This window comes from Littorina saxatilis, linkage group LG12, assembly GCF_037325665.1.
Source record: "Littorina saxatilis isolate snail1 linkage group LG12, US_GU_Lsax_2.0, whole genome shotgun sequence".
NCBI lineage: Eukaryota > Metazoa > Mollusca > Gastropoda > Littorinimorpha > Littorinidae > Littorina > Littorina saxatilis.
Genome location: NC_090256.1, coordinates 83233498 through 83259307, shown reverse-complemented (window position 1 = coordinate 83259307; position 25810 = coordinate 83233498). Strand labels below are relative to the sequence as shown.

General features: G+C 42.7%; 1 protein-coding gene and 1 long non-coding RNA gene across 3 annotated transcripts in view; one reads left to right on the top strand and one right to left on the bottom strand.

Moving 5' to 3' along the window:
* LOC138982968 (uncharacterized) overlaps positions 1-24767 on the bottom strand; it is a 26868-nt gene extending 2101 nt beyond the window's left edge. Inside the window, exons 1-13 of the mRNA XM_070356361.1 lie at positions 24475-24767; positions 22135-22277; positions 20663-20724; positions 20258-20413; positions 19040-19798; positions 18275-18454; positions 16603-16792; positions 14394-14670; positions 13817-14122; positions 12950-13201; positions 11751-11935; positions 2984-3297; positions 1983-2200 (exon numbers count right to left, since the gene is read on the bottom strand). Coding sequence (XP_070212462.1) covers positions 1983-2200; positions 2984-3297; positions 11751-11935; positions 12950-13201; positions 13817-14122; positions 14394-14670; positions 16603-16792; positions 18275-18454; positions 19040-19798; positions 20258-20413; positions 20663-20724; positions 22135-22273 — 3038 coding nt within the window. The 5' untranslated portion in view covers positions 22274-22277; positions 24475-24767. The remainder of the gene's footprint in view (positions 1-1982; positions 2201-2983; positions 3298-11750; positions 11936-12949; positions 13202-13816; positions 14123-14393; positions 14671-16602; positions 16793-18274; positions 18455-19039; positions 19799-20257; positions 20414-20662; positions 20725-22134; positions 22278-24474) is intronic.
* Positions 3927-10662, top strand: LOC138982966 (uncharacterized). 2 transcript variants are annotated; one of them, XR_011461019.1, is made up of 2 exons: positions 3927-5256; positions 8280-10662. It is a non-coding gene; the product is annotated as an uncharacterized lncRNA (long non-coding RNA). The 2 variants fall into 2 exon arrangements; XR_011461018.1 differs by having other exon boundaries at positions 8262-10662.
* Positions 24768-25810: the final 1043 nt, after the last annotated feature.

Sequence of the window (25810 nt, the reverse complement as noted above, 5' to 3'; positions counted from 1 at the left end):
TTTTCTCCAACTCCTGTCGACTGCCGTATAGTTTGGTCTGCAAGGGAGTTGGTGATGGCCACACTTCTTTTCGTTCCTCATCTAGTAAGGGACATCGCTGTAAGATGTGTGGTAAGATGAACAAAGTTAAAAAACAAAGGACTGAATACAATACAAAATACAATTTTGTATGAGTATAAAATACAATAAAATACAATAAAATACAATAAAATACAATAAGATAAAATAAAATAAAATAAAATAACATGCAATACAATTTAGCAAATTTCATAACATATGATATAGTTCAAAAAGAAAAAGCATTACTGTTCTCTGAGTACAGTGGGACCTTTAAAAAAAAAATGGGCTAAGTAAATTGACATAGCAGTCACAAAAAATAAAAATTCAAAGATGAATTTCAAATCTTAAGAGGAAGCAGTCGGGCTGTTTAATTTCTTGGCATGGGTTTAAAGCAGTAGCGCGATGTTTTAATCACGTGCAAATGCCTGAACAAATCTGTGGTGGTGAACATGGTCACGCTGAAGGGGTCTATGTCAACCAAAAGAGTGGGATTCCCTGTAGGTGGCGTTCCTGCAGGGGAATTCCCTGTATACAGGGAATCCCACAGGGTGGAGTTTTTCAATAAAACTTGCAAGCCATACTCAAATTTCTGAGCAATATCAAAAAAGATTGAAAACATTAAATTCTACCGATGTCGCTAAGCATCACGTGACTTTCAGCGAGATCAGTGAAACGCAACAGGAACTCCACCCTGAGGTGTTTCCTGTATACAGGGAATCCACCCACAGGGAATCCCACTCTTTTGGTCGACATAGACCCCATCAGTATCACTTACACAAGAAAGAATGTACCTTTAAGACATACATAGTACCATATCAATTTTTTTTTAAACAAGATATATCTTTTTTACCCTTTCGTTTGAAAGTGAAATCTCTTACGTCAAAAGCCAAACAGAGTTTGAAAAGAAAAATAATGGCGTCACATATTGCATGTGTGACAGGGAGGCTACTGCATCACCCTTCACAGCACTGACTCTCTGCAGAGTTGTCTGCCGACCTTGACGGCTTGAGCAGGGGCTATTTATAGTAGCTCGACGTTTCTTCTACATCAGTTGCCAGCTAAACACCTGTCAATTGTAGAGTTCTGTCTGTGATGGGGTGTGGCTGATGCTGTCTGTGATGGGGTGTGGCTGATGCTGTCTGTGATGGGGTGTGGCTGATGCTGTCTGTGATGGGGTGTGACTGATGCTGTCTGTGATGGGGTGTGGCTGATGCTGTCTGTGATGGGGTGTGACTGATGCTGTCTGTGATGGGGTGTGGCTGATGCTGTCTGTGATGGGGTGTGACTGATGCTGTCTGTGATGGGGTGTGGCTGATGCTGTCTGTGATGGGGTGTGACTGATGCTGTCTGTGATGGGGTGTGACTGATGCTGTCTGTGATGGGGTGTGACTGATGCTGTCTGTGATGGGGTGTGGCTGATGCTGTCTGTGATGGGGTGTGGCTGATGCTGTCTGTGATGGGGTGTGGCTGATGCTGTCTGTGATGGGGTGTGACTGCTGCTGTCTGTGATGGGGTGTGGCTGATGCTGTCTGTGATGGGGTGTGACTGCTGCTGTCACCTTGTATGCTCTTGGGAACCTTTGCGTACCCATGGCACTTTTTGCAGGGCTCATAATTTAGCTCTAAAATTCACAACCCTGTTAGACTGGCTTTGCCTACTAAGGTGATTGGTGTGCTCTGTGCACTCGGTTACACATGCATGTCTCCCGAAAAAGCGACAAAGAATTTTGAGAATAAACTTTCTTCTTCTTCTTGTCGTTCTCTGTTAGATCTTCAGCAGGGCAAAACGTGCTGCAGAATAAAGTTTGACTCAGTGACTTCAACACATCAGCAGTATGTTCATTAAATTAATATTAAGGTCACCGCCAGGCTGTGCATGTATCTGTATCGCATGTCGTTAAGTAACATGATATCACCACTCACCCGTCAGGTCCACCATGCGTGGCCGTCTTGTGGTGAATGCCATTCCAGGTGATGACACCAGCGGCCCTAGTGTTGGCAGAATGGCCTATGGTGAATACCAGGCGGCTGTCAAAGGCCTTACGCAGCATCTTCAGTATTTCGTTCCCCTCCATGTTGTCAGGCAGGTACGCTGTGTGCTGGACGCTGTTGTAGCGTTGACCCGGCTGGGGGTGACAGGCCTGAAATGAAAGAAGAAGAAAAATAATAAGGCTACAAAAATACTTTTGTCACTGATCTTGTGTCTGTCAAAACCATTGCACAGACCAAAACAAAAATGCTTATTGTAAATTATCTTCCTTGCATCGGAAAGTTTTCTGTTGATTGCAATAGCAGATCGATGGCAGGCCTTTAAAAATATTAGGAAAAGAAAGGCTTGATAAATGCTTAAGGGGCTTTTTTTATGAAACCATTGTACCACAAGGAACACCCCTCGTGTAAATGACCTCTCTTGCATTGGAAAGTTTTTCCCCTGTTGGTTCAATATGCGGTTGTAATGTTCATGGTAGGTGTAAACATTAATTCTCACGTCAGCTAGTCTTTGACATGTACAAGGATGGCGTTTGATGTTGCCAGTTGGCGAAATGCCAAAACTTATTTCAAATCACAGTAAACTTTGTCTTCATCATAGTAAACTTTGCCCTCGATCATCACACATGTATTTTCAAAATGCTTGGAATAGAAGTAGTGCAACATTGAAACTAGAAGAAATAACATAACAGTTCAAAACTAACGCTTCTCCTGTATAGAACTCACTAAAATTGGATTTTCTTACTCTCTACATCCATCACTTATTAAAAACAAGGCATCTATAATTCAAATACCGAAAACCAAAAAGGCTTTCAGCACTTCGTCGTCTGCCTTAATTATTCCACAATACTGTCTTGGCGTTTTGACCAAGAGACGAATTGCTACAGGCAAACAGTATATATCCCAGTGGAACACACCAGCCTTGAACTGAATACCTCCTGTACTCCAGCAGGAATGAAGTACTGAATGATGATGGTTCCAGAACTTTCATAGCCAGCCAGGGACGTATGACGACTGACTGTGTATGTCATGCTACCCTCTTTCGGCTGGGTTCCTTCCGTGATGCCAAAGTTGCGCTGACATTTTGGACATTTAGGGTTGACGGCCATGGCACAGTCCACACAGGTAGTGCAGAACGTGTGACCACAGGGCAGTTTTTTCTTGTTCTTGATGGGATCCAGACAGACCGGGCAGTTACTGTCTGTTCCTTCCTCCTCACTGTCACTGCTGCCGTCGTCCAATGTTTGGCCTGTATGACACATGATTCCATGATGCAATGTGCTAGGTAACAACAGCAGAATCTCCCTTTCAGACCTCCAAAAGTCTGAGAAAATCATGTCTTGAAAGGAGCCAGTCTTAATATGGAGGTGAATTAACAGATGTCATGAAATGTTCATTTGTAAAACGAAGTTCTTAAAAGTGGAGAAGTCTTACATCGGACCGGGCACGTTTGACGTACTGTATGCTTTAAATTTGTATTTGCAGCATTATAGCGATAGCACATAACTGGGGTAGAAATTTAAGCTGCATTTGTAAATATTGCTATTTCATATGTTACGTGGATTTCCATTGGTCAATTGGGCAAAACTGAGCTCAGTGCAAAAGTGATATCGACGACATTTCCGTCGATATCAGTTTTGATATCGACGACCTCTTTATTGCATCCCCACTTCAAAAACAAAAACACCTAAATTTAAAAACAAATATATATGAGAATGTAATTATTCCAGAATTTAGTTGAGCAAGTGACCATAAGACTTTTTGAAAGAAAAGACATTTTGAAATACTGAAAAGTACAAGAAAAGAGTGAACAAAAAGAAATAATAATCAGAGGGAGGGATATGGAACAGCCAAAACTGAGACAAATACTTTTGTAATTTCTTTACAGTAAATACATTTCGGCTTCTGCCATAAATGATTTTATGACGAGCTACAACCATCTTTTAGCCTAACATTCGATGGAGGCTAAAGAACACACTTATCCCTAAACGGTTCAGTTGTATGCAGACTCAGTGTCACGTGGGAAGAGTCTAGCTTTAGCCTCTTCGGATCCTGAGTCTACACAGAGAACAACGCTAAACGAATTTGCTACAAGGAAAAAGAAAAAAGACGACCAAGCATCCGCAAGCGACGATCAGGGTTTCAATTTTACTCTCTTTTATCTTTAGTAGTCTTAAGTTTATTAGGTGAAAGAATCGTGAATTTTGTCAGTAGATTAATGACTTTAACTTAATCGATCGGAAGCGTGGGTCGACAGAAGACCGGTTTCCTTTGTTCCCGGGATGGCAGAACGGGGGCTGGCACTAACAATTAACAGCCACAGCGCTGGAAGTGATTTTGCGCTGGAGGATATCGCCTATCGCTACACTAGAGGAAATCTTTAATCTGCTACCTTTAGTTGGGGACAGTGCTGCCGTCGGGCAACGTTTTCGAACTTATTCCTCCTGAATCAGTGAATGTCGTAACGAGCTAAAAATAGAAGTAAGCTTCCAGCAGCATGAGTTTACACTGTGCACGCGCGTGATGAGTCATGCGACCTACTTTGGACAAGCAGTGGAATCGGGTTGCTTTTAGAGTGGCGAGTTTCACCCCAAAGCTAACAAGCTTACCTGCCCAAGTTCGAACGAGAAATTCGGAAGTAATCAATTCCATCGAATATTCATTGAGGATGAAAGTAGCTTGTTCATTTCAATGCTTGTGATTCTCTCAGGTGCCAGGATAAGGTTCCGTTACTCTCGCTTACCCCATAACACATGCGTATGCATGCATAAAGAGCGATTACTTCCCTTTGTTTATTTGGTGTTGAATCACTAGCTTTGGAGTGCAAATGTTAGCAATACTAGTGGCGTAGCAGTAGCACTAACAAAAATTAGAAGTGCACCCAACAGCAAGAATAACAAGCAAGCCGAGTATGCAGGGCAACAACTGATAACAATGTTAATAATAATATACTAATTGTTTAACAGTTACTTAGTTGATCAGGTAACAACATGTTCGGGAGGCCGACCTCCTAGAGCAACCCAGGGGAAGAGACCGACAAGGCCACAGGAGGAGCTGCCTAGGCCGAGGGAGGCTGAGAACAAAATACAGCGCCGGACAGGGACCGCAGCTGCGTCTTCCCACGTGCCCAGCAGTGACAGTGACAGCCAGGGGGCCTGGTTTGAAGAGGCGGAGCACGCCAGCAGACAAGAACCTCAACAACAGCAAGGTACTGATGCGGGCTTCGTTAACAGGTTAAAATCCCTAGAGGTGGCGGCCAATCAGGCTAGACAAGATTTTGAAGCCAGGATTAGGGCGTTAGACTCAGGCTCAGAACTTTATTACAAAAGGATAAAGGTTTTAGGCAAAGCCTATTCTTCCAACCTGTCCTTTATACAACACATATCAATCAATCAATATGAGGCTTATATCGCGCGTATTCCGTGGGTACAGTTCTAAGCGCAGGGATTTATTTTAATTTTTTAATTTTTATTTTATGCAAGTTATATTGCGCACATATTCAAGGCGCAGGGATTTATTTATTTATATAAAGACAGACGCACATTACAAATATGAATTCAATCATACAAAATACAGAAATACATTGTATGGAATGCAACACAATGTGCATTTAAGGAATTACATAAGGAGAACACAAAATTACATTGACATAGTTATACCTTTCATTGGGAATAAAGTTGCTCCGATCAGCTACACATCCGTCAACACTAGTGCAAAATGTTTAACAAAATAACAATCGAACAAGACATTTCATTCACGAATGATGTGTGAACGTGACTGTCTCTTAAACATTTTCACTGAAGTTGCATTTCTTATCTGTTGGGGGAAGGAGTTCCAGAGAAACGCTCCCGAGAAGGCTAAGCTCGATTTGTAGAGGTCTATGCGAGGTATAGGAGGGACGAATTTTTGGGACCCATACCCCTTTAGGCATGTTTGAAATGTGATTGCAAATATTTAGGACAGTCGTCATTTAGAATTTTATACATGAACACAGTCTCGTTTAACGTCAACTGATCTTTCAAGGGGAGGAAATTCAAGAGCTTTAGTTTATCATCCGTGGACCTATTCAAACCATGCAGAATAAGTTTTGCAGCTCGGCGATGCAGGGAATTGAGTCTTTTTAAATGAACATCACCGCAGTTATCCCAAAGTGTCGATGCGAAGTTTATATGAGGCATTATGTGGGCGTAATAGAACATTTTAGAGCTGGTTGTAGCAAGTCAGCAGGGGCAAAGCGCTGAAAAGGGGGAATCAGGCTCTGGACAGCCCTTTCACTTCGGTAACGGACAAAAGTAGCTGCGAGGCGGTTGACACCCCTCCAAGCCAGGGCTTAGATGGCTTAGCCACCTCGCCCATCTGCCTGGTGAAGTTAGTTCATACATTAGAACAGTACCCCAATCAAGCTGATGCTCAGGTTCTTAGGGAAGGATTTTAGCCAGGGCTTTAGGATACCATATCAGGGAGAAAGAAAGCATGAAAGACTTGATTGTCTCCCCTGTGGGGTTGGTGGAAGTTTACACCAGGAGAACACAGACTGATATTTGATCTTTCATAACCTCATGAGGATAGTTCGGTTGACGGAGGTATATCAGCTAAGCTATGCGCCGTACAATACACAACTTTTGATGCAGTAACATGTATGAATGGATATCAAGTCTGCATTCAGACTCCTTCCTTTACACCCTTTAGATTTTGGATTGATGGGCATGTTGGTCGAAGGCATGTTCTTTGTTGACAAGGCACTGCCATTTGGATGTTCTAGCTCGTGCCCCCCCCCCTGTTTGAGAAATTTAGTACCTTTCTAGAGTGGTGCATGAAACAAGCTAACTTCTCCTGTGATGTAATCCACTACTTGGATGAATTTCGTGGGGGTGGTGCTTCGAGGAGCAAGCTCACGCAATGTTGGACAGTATGCTATCAACTTTTTGCGATTTAGGAGCCCCTATTGCCCATTGCCGCAGACAAAGTAGAGCGTCGCAGAGAGGCATCCGGAAGCCTGCCCAGTATTGGCCATGCAGGCTTATCTACAAGTCAGACCCAGCGGGTCAGGGCTGCTCTTCAAGCATTTTGATGGCGCGCCTCTAAGCCGCTACCAGTTCCAGGCCATGCTGAAAAGTGGGGCGAAGGCACTGGGCTGGGAGGTGAACAGATTCACCTCCCACTCATTCCGCATCGGGGCAGCCACCACAGCAGCTATGAATGGCACACATAGGGGCATGAGTGGCCTGTACCGTCACAGCATGTTATTCATTTTGCTGCCCATCTCTCACTAACGGGAAGGGCCCATACAACGGCTCGCACCTATTTGGCTGGGATTGGTGCAAAACACAAGCTGAATGGATGGGATGACCCCACAGAGCATTTCCTGTTGAAGAAGTTATTGCAGGGCATGGCTAAGCTGGATAGACGACAGGATCAAAGGAAACCTATCACTTTTCAGAGACTCAAGGATTTAATTGGTGTCCTCCCGGGGGTGTGTGCTAATATTTTTGAACAGGCACTGTTTACAGCAGCCTTTTGCTTTGCCTGCTGCAGCGTTTTGGTTTCTTTCGGGTCAGTGAAATAGTGGGCCAAGGGAACGCAGTAAAGGGAGGGCGAACTGGGATCAGTTATGCCGATGTGGTACTAGGAGAAGACCTGACCGTCCATATTGCGGGGTCGAAAACAGACCAAGCAAACAAGGGCGAAAAGGTTGTGATGCGTAGAGTCGAGAGGCATCCCCAAGTTTGCCCAGTGAGAGCGATTGCCCAGTGGAAGCACTTTGATGGGTCATCACTGACCCGATACCAATTTCAGGCGGTTCTAAAGAAAGGGGCTAGCGTTCTGGGTTGGAAAGTAAACAGGTTCACTTCCCACTCATTTCGTATTGGGGCAGCAACCACAGCTGCGGTCAATGGCACGCCCATGAGAGACATTATGGCTTTGGGAAGGTGGGGATCACAGGCAGTGACAAAGTATGTCAGGCCCGACTTGGAGTGATAGTATGGGTCTTGTGTAAATAGAATAGTGGCCAGGTTTTCACCGCCAAAAGATTTTGTGTGTTTTGTATGAGGCTGGTTCACACCGCTGCAGCGTTTGTTTTTACTTTGTGTTTTTCTTTAATATTTCAGAGTTACTGCTTTGGAAGGTTGTCACCTCCAAGTAGTGACGACAAAAGGTACAGGTATAGAAATGAGTTCATGTTTTAGTCCTAATCCACCTTCTCTATCGTAGTTCCAGGAGTCATCGTAGTTCCAGGAGTCCTTATCCTGGGATCAAGTCTGGTGGTCAGGCTGCAGCAGTTCTGCAGTACAAAAGGCACTGGGCTTCAGCTACCGCTGCCGGTGGTGTGGGCTGGGAAGTCCGGCCTTGGGTTTCCCCGGGCTCGGGCCAAGCTGATTGAAGCACTGGGGGCGCCCCCTCACCGAGCTATGTGGTACTCCATGTCGGAGGGAACGACGTGTGCCGGGTTGACCAGAAGCGCTGGCGTGAGGAACTCGATGATCTGGTATGCTTTGTTAGGGCTTTTTGCCCGAAAGCGACCGTTGTCTGGTCGGACATGCTCCCGCGAAATTCGGGAGACATGAAAGCTTTTCCAACGGGGGAGAAAATTCCCGCAACAAAAAAAAAAAAACAAAAAAACAAAAAAAAATTAAACCGAAAGGCGAGAGGCCGCATTATGCAAGAGAAAGAAAAGGGACGGATTGTTTACCACCCAAATTTTGACCACAGCTACCTTGCCGAAGATGGGGTGCATTTGAGCACCAAGGGGCTGGACCAGTTCAAAGCTGACTTTGAACTGCAATTAACAGCTATGCTTTTAGGCTAAAAGGGGGCTGGAATGGGTACGGATTGGCGAAAAACATCTATAGAATAGCTGTTAGGTGGCGGAAGATAGGCATGGAAAAGGGGAACACTTTACATGTCTGTCTATTTCAGTTTGTTAAAGTTTTAAAACATGTAATTTCTAGTGAAAATGAAACCTTTTTAGAGCTTTTCGTAGCTGTACTGCAGGACCCCAGTGTGAGCCCTAACAAGCCACGGGATGTGGTGCGGTTCGGGGTCCTGTCACCTCCAGATAGCCTGAAAGCCTAGAATTCCTCTGTGAGGAGCTGGGAGCAGCGCACTTACAAAAGCAGCAGCATGTATGCCTAAAGAAAGCACTGGGTTGGTTTACATCACCCACATGCTAGCTGAGGTAGTGCTAGGATGGTCAGAAAGACCTGTTGCTGGTCAGTCAATCTGGGGCCAGCTAACTGGGGGGGAAGGGGTTGCTAATAGTGTTCACTTTAACCATGTCTATCTGCTACCTATCCGTGCCCATTCATATGCCAAATATGTATAATACAAAGATTGCAACATGTGGAAAACATGAATAAATGTGAATTGAACTGTTCATACCTCTTGTGTCTTCAACTTACCTCCCTTGGCATAGTAGAGCGAATTGCTGATCATCACTTTTGTAATTGCATTGACAAAGTATAATTGGCCCAGCATAACTGTAACGGTTATTTGGATTGGTATCCTAACTGCGATCGCCCAGTTGAAAAAAGGTTATGTGTGAGACCACAACTGGAGGATCAGTGGTAGGATAGTGATTGGGATAGAATGTCATTTGTGATGCCAAGGGTGGTTTTGTGTTGCATGGTTGTTGTCTCGTAATAAATACATTTCGGCTTCTGCCATAAATGATTTTATGACGAGCTACAACCATCTTTTAGCCTAACATTCGATGGAGGCTAAAGAACACACTTATCCCTAAACGGTTCAGTTGTATGCAGACTCAGTGTCACGTGGGAAGAGTCTAGCTTTAGCCTCTTCGGATCCTGAGTCTACACAGAGAACAACGCTAAACGAATTTGCTACAAGGAAAAAGCCCACCCTCCATCCCCTTTGTCATGTAGTAATGTGTAAGAGTTGCGTACTTAGTTTAACACTCATTTGGATAAATATGCATAGTTTGAATGAAAAAGCCCACCCTCCATCCCCTTTGTCTTGTCTTGGTGGTAATATTTACTTAATTGCTTTAACACGTGTTGTAGAAATGTATAATTTGTCGTCCTTTAGCGTATCATCATGTTTTTTGCGTGCGCGCGTGTGTGTATGTTGTCTGCTCGGCACGAATGGCGGAAGATAGGCATGGAAAAGGGGAACACTTTACATGTCTGTCTATTTCAGTTTGTTAAAGTTTTAAAACATGTAATTTCTAGTGAAAATGAAACCTTTTTAGAGCTTTTCGTAGCTGTACTGCAGGACCCCAGTGTGAGCCCTAACAAGCCACGGGATGTGGTGCGGTTCGGGGTCCTGTCACCTCCAGATAGCCTGAAAGCCTAGAATTCCTCTGTGAGGAGCTGGGAGCAGCGCACTTACAAAAGCAGCAGCATGTATGCCTAAAGAAAGCACTGGGTTGGTTTACATCACCCACATGCTAGCTGAGGTAGTGCTAGGATGGTCAGAAAGACCTGTTGCTGGTCAGTCAATCTGGGGCCAGCTAACTGGGGGGGAAGGGGTTGCTAATAGTGTTCACTTTAACCATGTCTATCTGCTACCTATCCGTGCCCATTCATATGCCAAATATGTATAATACAAAGATTGCAACATGTGGAAAACATGAATAAATGTGAATTGAACTGTTCATACCTCTTGTGTCTTCAACTTACCTCCCTTGGCATAGTAGAGCGAATTGCTGATCATCACTTTTGTAATTGCATTGACAAAGTATAATTGGCCCAGCATAACTGTAACGGTTATTTGGATTGGTATCCTAACTGCGATCGCCCAGTTGAAAAAAGGTTATGTGTGAGACCACAACTGGAGGATCAGTGGTAGGATAGTGATTGGGATAGAATGTCATTTGTGATGCCAAGGGTGGTTTTGTGTTGCATGGTTGTTGTCTCGTAATAAATACAAAATGTCCAGAGAATTAGCAATATATCTAACATTGACTGACTGTGTGATGATATCTTCTGCTATTGGTGTGTTTCGACAGTGATATCTTACGGGGACACGACTGCCAGATGGCCAGATCGACACTGCGCTTTCGACAGCGCTTCCTCGCCCAGACACTAGAAACACGCTGTGCAGATTAACCTGTAGGAAATCTCCTTTGGTATCTTCTTTATCTATTTTTCTGGAGCTACGAAACCGAACAATGTGAAATCGTCTTCTCCGAATCGGCAAACTGCAGCTCGGTGATAACTGTATCTATACCACAATCCTTCACGCGATCTGACCTAACCTTGACCCCTGACCTGGTCTACATACCACACACGACACAAACCAGTCAGCTGTTTTTACCCCCCCCCCCAAAACCCCCCACCACCCGTTTTCTTTGGATACACACTTTAACTACATACGTGCCGACAAAATGTTGATCATTGCTTCAATACTTTGAAGCTGTTGCTTGAATAATAACCAGGTAAAATTAGTATTTCGGTGTTCAGTCAAATGTTAAAGTTTCTACCACATACATACATACGCACGCACGCACGCACGCACAGACAGACAAAAGTTAGCATTGCATAGGCTACACTTACGTGAGCCAAAAAGGGACCAAATTTGGAAAACTAGGGACTTTTAAGGGGGGTGGGTGGAAGTGGGGAAGGGGGGAGGGTAGGAGGTGGTCTTAAAACAGGGAGTCTTCAAAAGGGGCGGGAGGATGGGGGGGGTCCATTGTTCTGTTCAATCCGAGACCTGCTGATTAAATCATTCATGTCGACTTACCCTTGGAGCTTATTTCCCCTTGATCAGCTGTTTCCTTCAGTGAAGTCCCTCCTGCTTCAGCTTCTGCTGGGCCCTCTGCTTCCTCGCCTGAACAGTCATAACTGTAAGCGTCCAATGACTTGCTGCGGCGAAAAGAACTTGGGGATATTTCGTCACCGTCTATTGGTGAAGAACTTTTGGTTTCACTAAAAAAAAGGAGAGAGCAGCCTATTTTTGAGAAATGGACAGGCCTGCGTTTTAAATTACATATATATACGTAGGTAAAAGATCCAATATATGAGATCTGGGGTAGTGTGCATGAGGAAGCGCCGAACTGGGTGGGACTAAAGCATGTGGTTAGATTAGTTAAAAACTCAATCAAATTTAAATTTCAACCAACCGGACTCTACACTTGGGTCCCACCCAGGTGGGCACTTTCTTGGGCACACTGCCCCTGATCTAAGAGAAATTGAGCCATTGTTCTGCAGACAAGAGTCGCTTATTTGCATACTGTTTATCAATGACAAATATGTTGTGCAGGCTTTTTAATCTGTTAGTAGACTATATATAGGTTCTGTGCCCTTGTACAACCTCCACAATTTATCATCACAATAAGCATAAAATATGTCAAAGAATTTCTTGACAGACCTTTCTTCTTCTTCTTCTTCTTCAGCGTTCCAGAATTGTCTGGTTACGTGTGAGCTCGTTTGCCCATTTGGGTTCCCCAAACTATACTCTGAGAGCATAGTCAGCTTCACTCTGCTTTCGCTGAGTAGGCATGCTGGGTATTTTCGTGTATCCATAACACACCAAACTCCGACATGGATTACAGGATCTTAGTGCTTGCGTGTACACACGAAGGGGGTTAAGTCACTAGCAGGTCTGCACATAAGTTGACCTGGGAGATCAGAAAAATCTCCACTCTTAACCCACCAGGCGGCAGCGACCGGGATTCAAACTCACGACCTCCTGATTCGATTAGGAGGCCGACGTCTTACCACCACGCCACTGTGCCCGTCGCAGACCTTTCAATATCAGCCAGTAAACTGTATGCCTTCAATTAAGTTGAAAGGGCAGCATGTCAAAATAGACAGGTAACTTAACCAAAAACTCCTAATTCCTTTTAGAACACTTAAACATTGCGGTGAATCTGAAAATATAATAATGAGGACTAACATTTTGATCACAACTGTTTACCAGTTGAACAAATGTACACTCACCCAAAGGAGCCAGATCGTGGTCGGGACACTGACGTTTGACCAAGATCAGAAAAAGAATCAAGCTCCCTGACGTCTGCCAAAAGATCGGACTGGTGCTGACTGGAGTTGCCCTCATCTTTCATGCCCAGCTGTGCTTCGTCAGCTTCAAGCTCAGTGTCATCCGAGCCAGCAAGATGATCAGAGTCCTCTTCTTCTGCGTCTTTGGTTTGGGGACGATCTGAGAACCTGGGTTCCTCGCCATCAATGCTAGGACTGAAATCCAAAAACAAATAGACTTTTTGTTTGTTTGTTTGTTTGTTTGTTTGCTTAACGCCCAGCCGACCACGAAGGGCCATATCAGGGCGGTGCTGCTTTGACATATAACGTGCGCCACACACAAGACAGAAGTCGCAGCACAGGCTTCATGTCTCACCCAGTCACATTATTCTGACACCGGACCAACCAGTCCTAGCACTAACCCCATAATGCCAGACGACAGGCGGAGCAGCCACTAGATTGCCAATTTTAAAGTCTTAGGTATGACCCGGCCGGGGTTCGAACCCACGGCCTCCCGATCACGGGGCGGACGCCTTACCACTAGGCCAACCGTGCCGGTAACAACAAATAGACTGCCAACGTTCTAAAATTCAGAATCAAAATACAAGAAAGGTATGTTGTTGATGGAGCGTTTAATTATTATTTAATTATTTTATTTGATTGCCTCGCTTGTGTCTTCCTTGCAAGCGGCTGAACATTTTGTCAGCTAAGTTTTTTGGGGTATAATAAGTGTTCTTTTGTCAGTGCACGTAAAAGACCGCTAGGTCGAACGAAATATCTGTGAATGTAACGTATCTGTTTTGTTAATAATTAAACGTTCCAACAACATACCTTTCTTGTTTTTTGATTATGCTTGGACTGCTCACAAATTCCGCGTCAACGTGATCTGCATTCTCTGGATGTGGATAAACCAGGAGACCAGGATCCAAATCGTCTGGTTGAAAGCCTCCAGCGTAGTCTACCTTGTGCTCCTCTGGAATGAGGTGATCTGTGTGACCTTGATCGGTCTCCTTTGAGGACTGGCGGCTCGTGCCTTGAGGACCTGCACCCTGCTTGTGTGGGCTGCTGATACCGTAGGCAGCGTAATACTCCATTTCCTTGACAGCACCATGGCTCCTAGCTTGGCACCTGGAACCCCTGAAAAAACAGCAAAGAGAGAACATTGATGAAAAAATGGCAAAGTGGAAAGCAGAAGGGGAGGTGGCAGAGAGAGACACAGAGAGTCTGCTAGGAGGGTGGGGGGGGGGGTGAGAGAGAGAGAGAGTGAAAGAGAGAGAAAGAGAGAGAAAGAGAGAGAGAGAGAGAGAGAGAGAGAGAGAGAGGGGGGTGGGGGAGAGAAAGAGAGAAAGAGCATCTGCCTGTGTGTATGTAAAAGGGGGGAGGGGGAGGGCTATACACAGATACTCACCCAGAACACAGAGCACAGCCGTGATGGTTGTATTTCCGGCGTCCTTCTCTGATTCTCTGCAGAGCAGAGTCCGGGGTTTCAATACTGAACAGATCCTCTGCGATGAGGATGGCCTCGACAACATTGTTGATGTCGGTGTTGATGAAGTGAACCTCCTGTAGTTTGGGCTGGAAAGTCACATGTCTACCAGGCTCTTTCAACACTCGATCGTAGCCAAATACCAGCAAGGCGGTCACCACGGCCAGTACACAGTTGTCAACAGACAGTCCAAACATACCTGCAACAATAAAACAAGTCGCGTAAGGCGAAATTACTACATTTAGTCAAGCTGTCGAACTCACGGAATGAAACCAAGACAATACAGCTTCGTCAATCCCCGTGAGAAGGAAATCGCTCACTTTCCACATGCAAATCGCAGTAAAACTGACAAGCCAGATTAGCGCGGTAGCGTATTGCACTAAGCAGGAAAGCGTGCTTTTCTGTATTCTTGTTAACTTTTTGAGCTTGTTGTGAATACAACATATCATATCTGTATGTTTTTAAAATTAGGAAATGATAAAGAATAAGGTGAAATAATTTTTGGATTGATTTCTTAAATCTTAATCGTAGTACTAATTAATCTATTTTCGTTAATTGTGATCACATTTTAAGAGTAAACATGACATATGTATATATTTTTATATTCAGAATTTGATGAAGAATACGATGCAATCAATTGTAAATCTGTTTGCAAAAATTCGATTTTAATGACAACTTTAATAAGCAAACTCATTAATTAATTTTTAAGCCTTCAAGCTGAAATACAATACCAAAGTCCGGGCTTCATCGAAGATTACTTGACCAAAATTTAAACCAATTTGGTTGAAAATGTGGAGTGCCGCCTCAACTTTCACAGAAAGCCAGCGGATACCTTTATTCACATGTCAATAATCATGTGTACCACAGCTCCACCCAGGCTTTTTACCATTTGAATTTAGTGTCCTATTGGACCAATAAATAGGCCTATGTTGGGACAGGTACTAGTAATACGCTCAGGATATGGTGTGATATTTTGACTCGAACAAGTCTAATGCAGTTCAGTCTTTGATACACCAAACTTGGGTTTGTCTTGTCAAAGAATCAAGTACCATCATGATAATGAGATTTTTAGCGAGCAATGTAAATTGCATGTGTTCTGTTTTTCAGGCCCCAAGACTTTCGCTGTGAACTTGGGGGATCTTGACTGTGCGCATGTGTGCACAAATGGGTGTTCCGACACCAAACAGAGTCTGCATATATAAACTTGATTATGGTAAATAAATCCCACGCCAATTCTGTTGAATCCACGCAGATAATGTATAGACAAAATAGCTATAAATTTAGCCAGTCCCTACCAACTGAGCTATATGGACCCACACCCCTATATACCTAGGCTTTTATATCTTTTGTGCAGAGCAGGAATTTTAAGCACACAAAAAAACTCTGCACAGAAAAGCTAGGCTGTCTAACTATAAACTATAGAGTATAATTCCACACCGTGCAACACCGCAACACGGTGGCCTAGTGGTAAGGCGTCCGCCCAGTGAGCGGGAGGTCGTGGGTTCGAACCCCGGCCGGGTCATACCTAAGACTTTAAAATTGGCAATCTAGTGGCTGCTCCGCCTGGCGTCTGGCATTATGGGGTTAGTGCTAGGACTGGTTGGTCCGTGTCAGAATAATGTGACTGGGTGAGACATGAAGCCTGTGCTGCGACTTCTGTCTTGTGTGTGGCGCACGTTAAATGTCAATTCACCGCCCTGATATCACCCTTCGTGGTGGACTGGGCGTTAAGCAAACAAACAAACAAACAAACACCGTGCAACAATGCAGAAATCAATTGATGGGTTACATTTTAAACACAAGTATATAGAACATAAATTTAAAGTCCAACAACTGTTGTTGTTTTTCTTTTGTACGACAGGAAGATATTTTTTGTCTGATAAAAGATCTGGAACATTCACTGATATTCTTGATTTCCAGTTCCTTTCCAGAATATAATGCACATACAATGAATGGATGGGTGGATGATTGGATGGATGGATTGGATGGATGAGTGGATGAACAGACAGACAGATGGGTGGATCAGGAATGGCTGAAATGGATGGATACATTTATCAATAGATGGATTGAATGATTGATATTGTACTTGCAAAAAACCTAAAAACAAAACAACAAAAACCTGCTTAAATACCTGTGCCAACAAAGGGAAAAGCAACAGAATCAAGGTTCCATTTCTCGTCAGCATACACCAGGCAATTGCCGATTGTCTCTGCCAGTTCATACACGCCTCTCTCTTGCTCCTTGTTGACAAAGGCAGGTCCCACAGCATGAATGACACATTTCAGGTGGCCGAGTCGGCCATAGGCTTTTGTCTTCACCACCTGAAGATATAAAAGTCAATTGGGAGATATCTCTTGCCATTGTTTTTTCATGGGGACTCCTTTCCTGCTCCCTAGCTCTTCCTGAACACACATCCTGACTTCTGCCTTTGCTAGAGGTACGTATTCTTATGGTCTTGTGACAAATATTAGCAGATGGTTTAACTGTCATACACTGCAGATAAGTTTGACGCTCATGAACTCAAGATGGCCAACAAGAAAGCATGTATACATCCCAATTAAATTTTTTTAAAAAGAAGAAAAAAAGAAAAAGACATGAAGACACACAGACACCAACACAGACGGACACACACACACGCACACACACTGACACAAACATACATAGACACACACATATACACTGTGAGACACACACATACACACAGGGTTGTCTAGCAAGATCACACAGTCATTTGAGATAATGACACAATAATAGTTCACTTTTCTGCAATAGAAACCTGCATTTCTTGCAAGTAATTCAATTTGATAATTTAAGATTATTTGCACCCACAACAGAAGTTAAAGACGCTATCCTTCCTATATATATGTCGTGCCGAATTCACGGAATTGCCGAATTCGCGGAATCGGCAACATTTTTGCCCATTTCGCGTAATCGGCAAAACGCTGCCTATTACGCGAAATCGGCAGCGTTTTGCCGAAAATGCGTAAAGGCTCCTAAAATGTGTCCATTTCGCAAAAGTGACAGCCAGTCTGTTACTTTTTTTGTCACCAGAACATTGCATTAACATTGCTTTACCTTCCTATTGTGGTTTTATGGTCTGTGTTGGTCTGTGTCCAGCATAACTCCGGTAATGCACGAAAACTACACTTTTTGCCATAACTTGCCATAGCTTATCGATTATTGCAACATTTATCCTTTCGAGTATCTAGCTGTTTAAGTGTAATGACACCCCAGGCATTTGAGAACTTTAAAGCCAAAAACGGGCTGCCGATTTGGCAAAATGGGCACATTTTACACGCATTTACGCGTTTTCGGCAAAACGCTGCCGATTTCGCGTAATGGGCAGCGTTTTGCCGATTACGTGAAATGGGCAAAAATGTTGCCGATTTCGCGAATTCGGCAATTACGTGAATTCGGCACGACATATATAATGCTTGTAAACCTCTCATCTCACCTTCTCAGATCTGTAGAGCCTTTTAAATGGAAATTTAAGACAATCGCTCCATTTGGACAACAATAATCATCTGCCATATTCCCTAATTATACGTACCTAATGAAATTAGATCTGTCGAAGGATCTATGATCCGAAACGTCATGTTTGTTTTTTGTTTTCAGTAAAGAATCAACTCATCACCGACTTCTTTTCTTATTTTTCCCTAATGAAATTGTTTTCACAAATCTGTCAAAAGATGACAATTTTTAGCTTTCAATGATTCTATACAAAAATGATTCCTTTTAGCGGAATCCTGACCTATTTCAACATTTGCAATAACGCGGAAACAGAAAAATTATAAGTAGCTTACCTCACCCGGTGCTAGTTGTCCAAGCTTTCGATACAAATTGTAGCATTCCAGTTCCATCTCTTGTCCTCCGGCCCTAGCTATGACAGCCGCCACTCCGCCCCACGCCATACTGTTCAGATCACCGCTGGTTGGGTTCACTATTGCGCTTGTCTGACTCTTCGTTATGTCGCCAACGTACATCTGCGTGAAGAAACAACTGAACTTCACTCATAGATCTAAGCAATTTTAACTTTAAAAAGTATAAATCATTTATTATTTATGTTTTTACTTGTTTTATTTCTTGGTTTTTTTTATTCAAAAAGCATAAGTTTGAAGGCTTCCATGAGCATATTCTGCAATGGCCTTGTTGTATGAGAATTCCTCAGTGGATAACATCCTTCAAGCTCTGGGTCTACTACTTTTTTGCAGAAATTTTGATGTGGCGGGGGAAGGGGGGGGGGGGAGAGGGGAGGGGAATAGGGGGTAATGGTGGTGGTGGTTACTGCAACAGTTACATAAATGATTCAAAGTACACTGAAGTATGAATAGACTAATAAAATGCAAAACATGCATGCTCATATATTACTGAGTATTGTCTTTCTTCGGAACGTTCATCAATGATATTATCAAATAATTCAGCCAGTACGTGGTGCTAATTTCAGATCAAACGATTCGGAAAGAAACCTTTGGATCAAGTGAGAGTCAATTCAAAGTACAAGTATAGTATCTTATAACGCATTGAGCATTTTCAAGAATAGAGCACAGGTCACATAGGAATAAACAAACCTTCAGTTTCAGTTTCATCCCCAATTCCTCACCAACGTCAAAATTTCTCCGAGACAACTCAGCAAAGGCGCCATGCTGTAAAGCATACTGGTCATCTGAAAACGATGTCGCTGACGTTTCTCCATAAGCTCCTGCTTTCACATCATCTGACTCATTGCAGGAAGATTGGGGGTCTGCTCCGTAATCATCACCATACTGACTGACATCAACAAATTCTGAGGATCTATCTTCAGCTGGATGTGTCTTCTCCCCTTCTGGATGTCTGGTCAACTTATCGAAAATTTCGTTGTCATCGTCCTGCCCTGGCTTGGCAGCTAAGATGCTTGGTCTTCCGGTCTTTGCTGTGGGTATTGCATCCACAGAGATGGTACTCTTTTTTTCATCATGATCTTCCCTTTCCTCTTTGCTGATCTGGCGTGCGTGTGGTGAAGATCCTGTGTTTCCATGGCCACCTGAACTAACCAAACCTCGAGCTGAAGGAACCAGTTCAAGGCTGGAAAATCCCTTGAACTCCATGTCACTAACATCCCCAGCTTCCGGTGAAAAGTGAGTGTTCCCGGGATCTTTGGGAGGAATTTCTACATGGTGACTAGGGTTGGATCTCTGCTGTGGTGAGGGGTGACTGGTATCGGGAAGACGCGGGCGAGTCTTCGTCATTCTGGGCGTTGCTGACTTCCCGCTTGGGTCCGTCTGCATGGAGCTGGCAATGTGCAGCTGGTTGTTTCGGATGCTGAGCAGGTAATTCCACCCCCACTCAACCTGAAACAAGAGTTACTCATAGACAAAACAAAAAATAAACTGTGTAAATGTAGACTTTGATCAAATGTGCCCCAAAAAACACTTCCTGTAATTGATTTTTTTAACAATTTTCCTTCTTGATTTTAAAAGTCTTTTTTGTTACACAGATGTAACCGAGTGCCGAAACACAACAATCACCTTTGGAGGCGAAGTCCAATCAAATAGGATTGAGAACTTTAGGGCTAATATCTTAGCCCTATAAAAACTGTTTTGGTTATACACAAAGGAAACCAAGAACATACAGAGAGACAGCAGCCGCCGGACCCCATCACAAACAGAACTGTACAATCCACAGGTGTCTAGCCGGCGAGCTATACATAGCTCGCACTCAAAGGCCAACAACTCTGCAGAGCCTGCTGTGAAGGGCGACGGTAGTCTCCCTGTCACACAGATTTTATCAATCAGAAGCATTCCACCCACCTGGTAAGACTTTCCAGTGAGCATTGCCTGTTTTGTCGTGACGTTAAACGTGACACGAGTATTGCCGATGTAAGTAAGGTTGTTGATGTAAGCTTGCGTGGCGATGAGTATGTTGGACAGGTCGATGTCCACATAGGCAACCAAGACATCGAACACCTGTGTGAAGCAACAACAAAATAGAGTGTCAATATTATCTGGCTGGAGAACAAATCGGGTATGATGGCCAGACTTTTCTAGGTTTCTTTTCCAGTATTTTCAATATATAACAGCTTTTGGTAGGAGTATGCATGTGAGAATTTAACAATGATTCACACCCCCACAAAAAAAAAATATGGAAAAAACACTCACATTGCATCACCAAGCAGGAAAACAGAACAAGGATTATAAAACCATCAATGAGCTAACCTGATGAGGAAGCGGCTGAAGTTTCCATGTTTGGTGACTGCGATTCAGCTCTTCATTTGCCTCTGTAAAGTGTAGAAATTCAAGCACCAATGTTATACAGTGTTCAGGCAAGCACAATTTAATAAACAAGTCGCGTAAGGTGATAATACAACATTTAGTCAAGCTGTCAAACTCACAGAATGAAACTGAATGCACTGCATTTTTTCAGCAAGACCGTATACTCGTAGCATCGTCAGTCCCCCACTCGTGGCAAAGACAGTGAAATTGACAATCCAGAATAGCGCGGTAGTGGTTGCGCTGAGCAGGATAGCACGCTTTTCTGTATCTCTATTCTGTTTAACTTTCTGAGCGTGTTTTTAATCCAAACATATCATATCTATATGTTTTTGGAATCAGGAACCGACAAGGGATAAGATGAAATTGTTTTTAAATCGATGTTGGAAATGTAATTTTTAATTTTCAGAGGTGTTTTTTAATTCAAATATAACATATTTATATGATTTTGGAATCAGAAAATGATGAAGAGTAAGATGAAATTGTTTTTGGATCGTTTTATAAAAAAAATTTAATTACAATTTTCAGATTTGTAATGACCAAAGTCATTAATTAATTTTTAAGCCTCCAAACTAAAATGCAATACCAAAGTCCAGGCTTCATCAAAGATTGCTTGGCCCAAATTTCAATCAATTTGATTGAAAAATGAGAGTGTGACAGTGCCGCCTCAACTTTCACAAAAAGCCCGATATGACGTCATTAAAGACATTTATCCAAAAAATGAATTTTTCTTTTCATAAAGATCAGTCCAGTAGTTAACTCTGAATCGCTCTACACACACACACACACCCACACACACACACACACACACACACACACAGACATGTGCACATACACCACAACCCTCGTCTAGATTCCCCCGGCCCCTCTATGTTAAAACATTTAGTCAAAACTTGACTAAATGTAAAACAAAAAATTTTTTTTTTTAAAAAGAATGGATCATTCAGTACTAAATAGAACTTACTTATGCAAATTAAGTTTTTATCAGAGTTCAGTCTCAACTAATCTCAAAGACAGATTACATCAATCAAAAAGATCCCACACGCATTCAAAAGCCTCTATTTTCTCCATGTATATTACAATTGGTTGACAAGTGTTATGTTCAAAATCACCCTGGCTCAGAGTGTTAATGTGTGTACAGTATGTGAGGGTGTGTGAGTGTGTGTGTGTGTGTGTGTGTGTGTGTGTGTGTGTGTGTGTGTGTGTGTGTGTGTGTGTGTGTGTGCAGTTTCCTTTTCAAAGTTGTTGTTCTTCTTCTTCTGTGTTTTTTCTGTCCATTTTATTTTGTTGTTGGTGTTCTTTGGGTTACAAAAGTCTTATTAGTAAACCACACATGTATAATTGACAAAGCAAACTTCAGAATCTATGGGTTGAAACATTGAATTCACAAACAAATTAAAAAAAACACAACAACAAACCTTCTGCAGAACTAAATAAAATCACAGCATCATTGTTGAGCAAAGGATAGTAGACTTCCTTTGCCTTGTGAAAATACTTCCACAAATAGACCTCAGTGCACTGATGCTCAATGTCTGTCACTCGCACTCCTTCGGCCATTATGCTGCAACCACATAAAAGATAAATCAGTGGGTTTTTTTTTTATATACAAAACTGATTGTTGAAGCATCTTGCAGCATCAGGCAAGATTCCATTACAATATTAGGAAAAGGAGACCAGACAGGTCAGTGGAGTCAATACAAAATATGCAACAGACTTCTGTTGCAGCATTTCATACTTGGTAAAGCAAACTGTAAAATCACAGAAATGCTGCTGTAGATACAGCCTAGAGACATCCTGCTTGCTGCTGTGCGAGCCGAGAAAATGTTCCCTCTTTATCTTCACTGCGCTGGCTGCAAAACCCCTCCGCACGGAGGTGTTTTCAGACACATCAGACACAGGGTGTATAGTGTATTCAAGAACTATATTACATCATTAAAACATCAATCAATCAGCCTACCTGAATCTTCCAAATGTTCACCCTCTGTTACTTTTGCTTTGGTCACTTCAAGTGAGTATACTGTGCAACTTTCCAGGGTTTAGCCTGGGAGAAAAAGGCAACGAGACATTTAATTGTCCCCCTCAACCAAATTCCGTTGAGGCATGGTCGAAGGTAAGAAGCGCCAAAGAGGCCTGTACGCGTTTTGACCAAAGATGCAAAATAGTGCAATATGGTGCCATCTGAGAATTAGCCGCTATATCGTGTTATCTGTGTGTGTGTGTGTGTGTGTGTGTGTGTGATCCGATGTAAAGTGTACATTTAATTGGTGGCGCAGTGGTACGTAATCTCAATGCGCCCTTTGACGCACTGAAGGGAATTGTGATAGGACATTTTTAGATTTTACGGCCAATGGCGCAGGGCCCACTTGTAACTGAATAAAACCATGGCTTTCTGTAGGCATATATTCCATCATGTCTCCAAAAGACACACATGTAGCTCTTTCTTCACCTTTTGTTTACCAACATGTCCAAACTCTTGTTCTAAGGCCAAAAAAAAAAAAAGGTCTGTTTACGGTAACATAGGCCCAAAAAATAGGGTCGGTAGGTCGGGATTTTTTAAATTTTTTTTAATTCTTTTTTACCAGAAAACATATTTTTACGTTATTTTACCAAAAAAACCAAGAATTTTTTTTTTTTTTTTTTTTTCCCCCAAATGCCAAAAAAAAGTCTAGGGTCGCGCAAAAAAAATAGGGTCGGTCGGGTTACCGTAAACAGACTATTTTATTTTTTTTTGCCTAAACAGTTTTGTTAACAAGGTCTAACTAAGACACTTGAAAGAAAGGTCCGACTTTTTGTTATTACCTTCACTATCATATCAAATAACCTGTAATAATAAATCTGTTTGGTTATTTGATATCTTAACATCGCTCTGCCTCATTCCGTTTGAAATTATTACCTTCACTGATCACTGACACTCATATTGTTTTATCACTCGCTTGTAGTCGAGAAGCCTTTTCGGCAGCACCACAACGACAGATCATATGAAAAACCTTTACTGTAAGCATAGACCTATATTAGATCCCTGCTGTAAGGTCTCAATAAGCTGGGTTATTCCCATCAATCCACACATGATTGTGTCAGTTCTGAATATAACCTCTTCAGGCGGTGGTTTAGGGGTGTTGACACCTCTACACCCACGCAAGATTTCAGTAAAAAGGAATGTACTGTACTAATTGGGCCCTAATTTACAGACTATTTGTGGCTGGTTTGATATGAGGCTCATGTCTATAGCTGCTACTCATAAGAAAAATACACAGACATTAAGCCTATATTTGCTTCATAAAAAGTGTGTGTGTGTGTGTGTGTGTGTGTGTGTGTGTGTGTGTATGTATGTGTGATGCTCTGTATAAGCTGTGACTGATGATACAAAATATTTATAATATACATGGTAGGGACACTTCCATATAACGTACCAGGAAAAACATTCTCAGCACTTTTTCATGGCCGGCGCTGGGTCCGAATGTGTACGCGTTTTCTCAAAAACAGCCAAACACTGTTTAACATAACATAACATAAACGGCCTAATAGGCTTTTCAGCCTTTCGCCTGCAATGTTTTTCAACTAGTGATTTTAAATATCGTCGTTTGTATTTGTGCGCTGCGTACGTCCTAATGTTTGAAACAGTCTACGTAAGTGTAGCAACTACAATTTACAAGATCGATAACATTTTAAAACATGACATGATATGACCCCAAAAAATGTTGAAAAAGCATTATTTTGGTCAAATAAAGCAAAATAGTACGAATAGTAGAATAACCTACTGTGTCACTCCGGTTTGCCGAGTTTCGGTTGATGTCGAGTCATATACAGCCTCGATCTTCCCACACTCGTTTAGCTCGTAAAAAGTTGGGACTCAAGTCAACTCACACACGTGTCTGCAAACCAAAACTGCATGGAAGTGTAGAATATATGATTTTACTGGCAAATACAAGCGTCTTTTCCTTTCAATAAACTCAAGAAAATGATTTAACTGCAAACACTTCCAAACCCGAAAGTAGATTTTCGGGAAATCCCGGAGAACGGAATATTGCTTGCCCTGTGAGTAGGCTACTCACGTGACACGGTCTGCACTTGTAAACATGTTGGGTCCAGGGGAAGTAACTCCTACTAAGAAGTCGCTGCAGGGGAATATATTTGGTGGTGTGTGCCAGTGTACGTGTGTGTGCGGGTTTGAGAGAGAGAGAGAGAGTGTGTGTGTGTGTGCGTCAGTGTGCGTACGTGCATAAGCGTGTGTTAGTGTGTGTGTGTGTGTGTGTGTGTGTGTGAGTGTGTGAGAGAGAATGAGCCTGAAAGTCGAAAGAGAGACTGAGAGAGCGTGTGTGTGTGTGTGTGTGTTTACATGGGTTGGGTGAGGAGGGCCACATTCACGCCGCACACTCACATACAAACACACACACACGACACGGCACACATGCATGTACGCACACTCATGACTCTCTCAAACACACACACACACACACACACACACACACACACATGTACGCATGCGCACACACACTCTCTTAATTAAACACACACACACAGACTAATAAACGCACATGACTGTTATACACATGCGCGCGCGGTCGCCTCTTTTCAAGGACACCCGCAATTAACCAGGTGAGGATGAGACGAAAAAAAACTTATTCTGCAGCACTTCGATGAATGTCTTATACGCAGCATGATGTTAACATGTTTTTCTGCGGCATTGTTGCAATTAACATTTTGTTTGGAATAATCTGAGACAGTTTTTCTGCAGAAAAACCAATGTTCTTATAAAGTAGCGTTTGTATCCCCCCCCCCCCCCCCCCCAACAACAACTCCGTTTTACTGCAGCATTCTTTATTTCAATTTGAATGCAGTAAAATGTTTTGCTGCAGAATGAAAAAACAATGCTTCGACAGACACACATACATGAAAACAAACAAAAAGAGAGAGAATGCAGAATACAGAATATGTTATTGCCCAAGTTTCGAAATTCGTTTTGACAGATGCGGTTTTCATTCCATTCACTCTAGCCAAGCACACCCAACATACGCAGCTATCAAAAAGAAATAAATTCAGCGACATCAATTAAAATACATACACTAACATTAACAACATAATCAATATCTAACA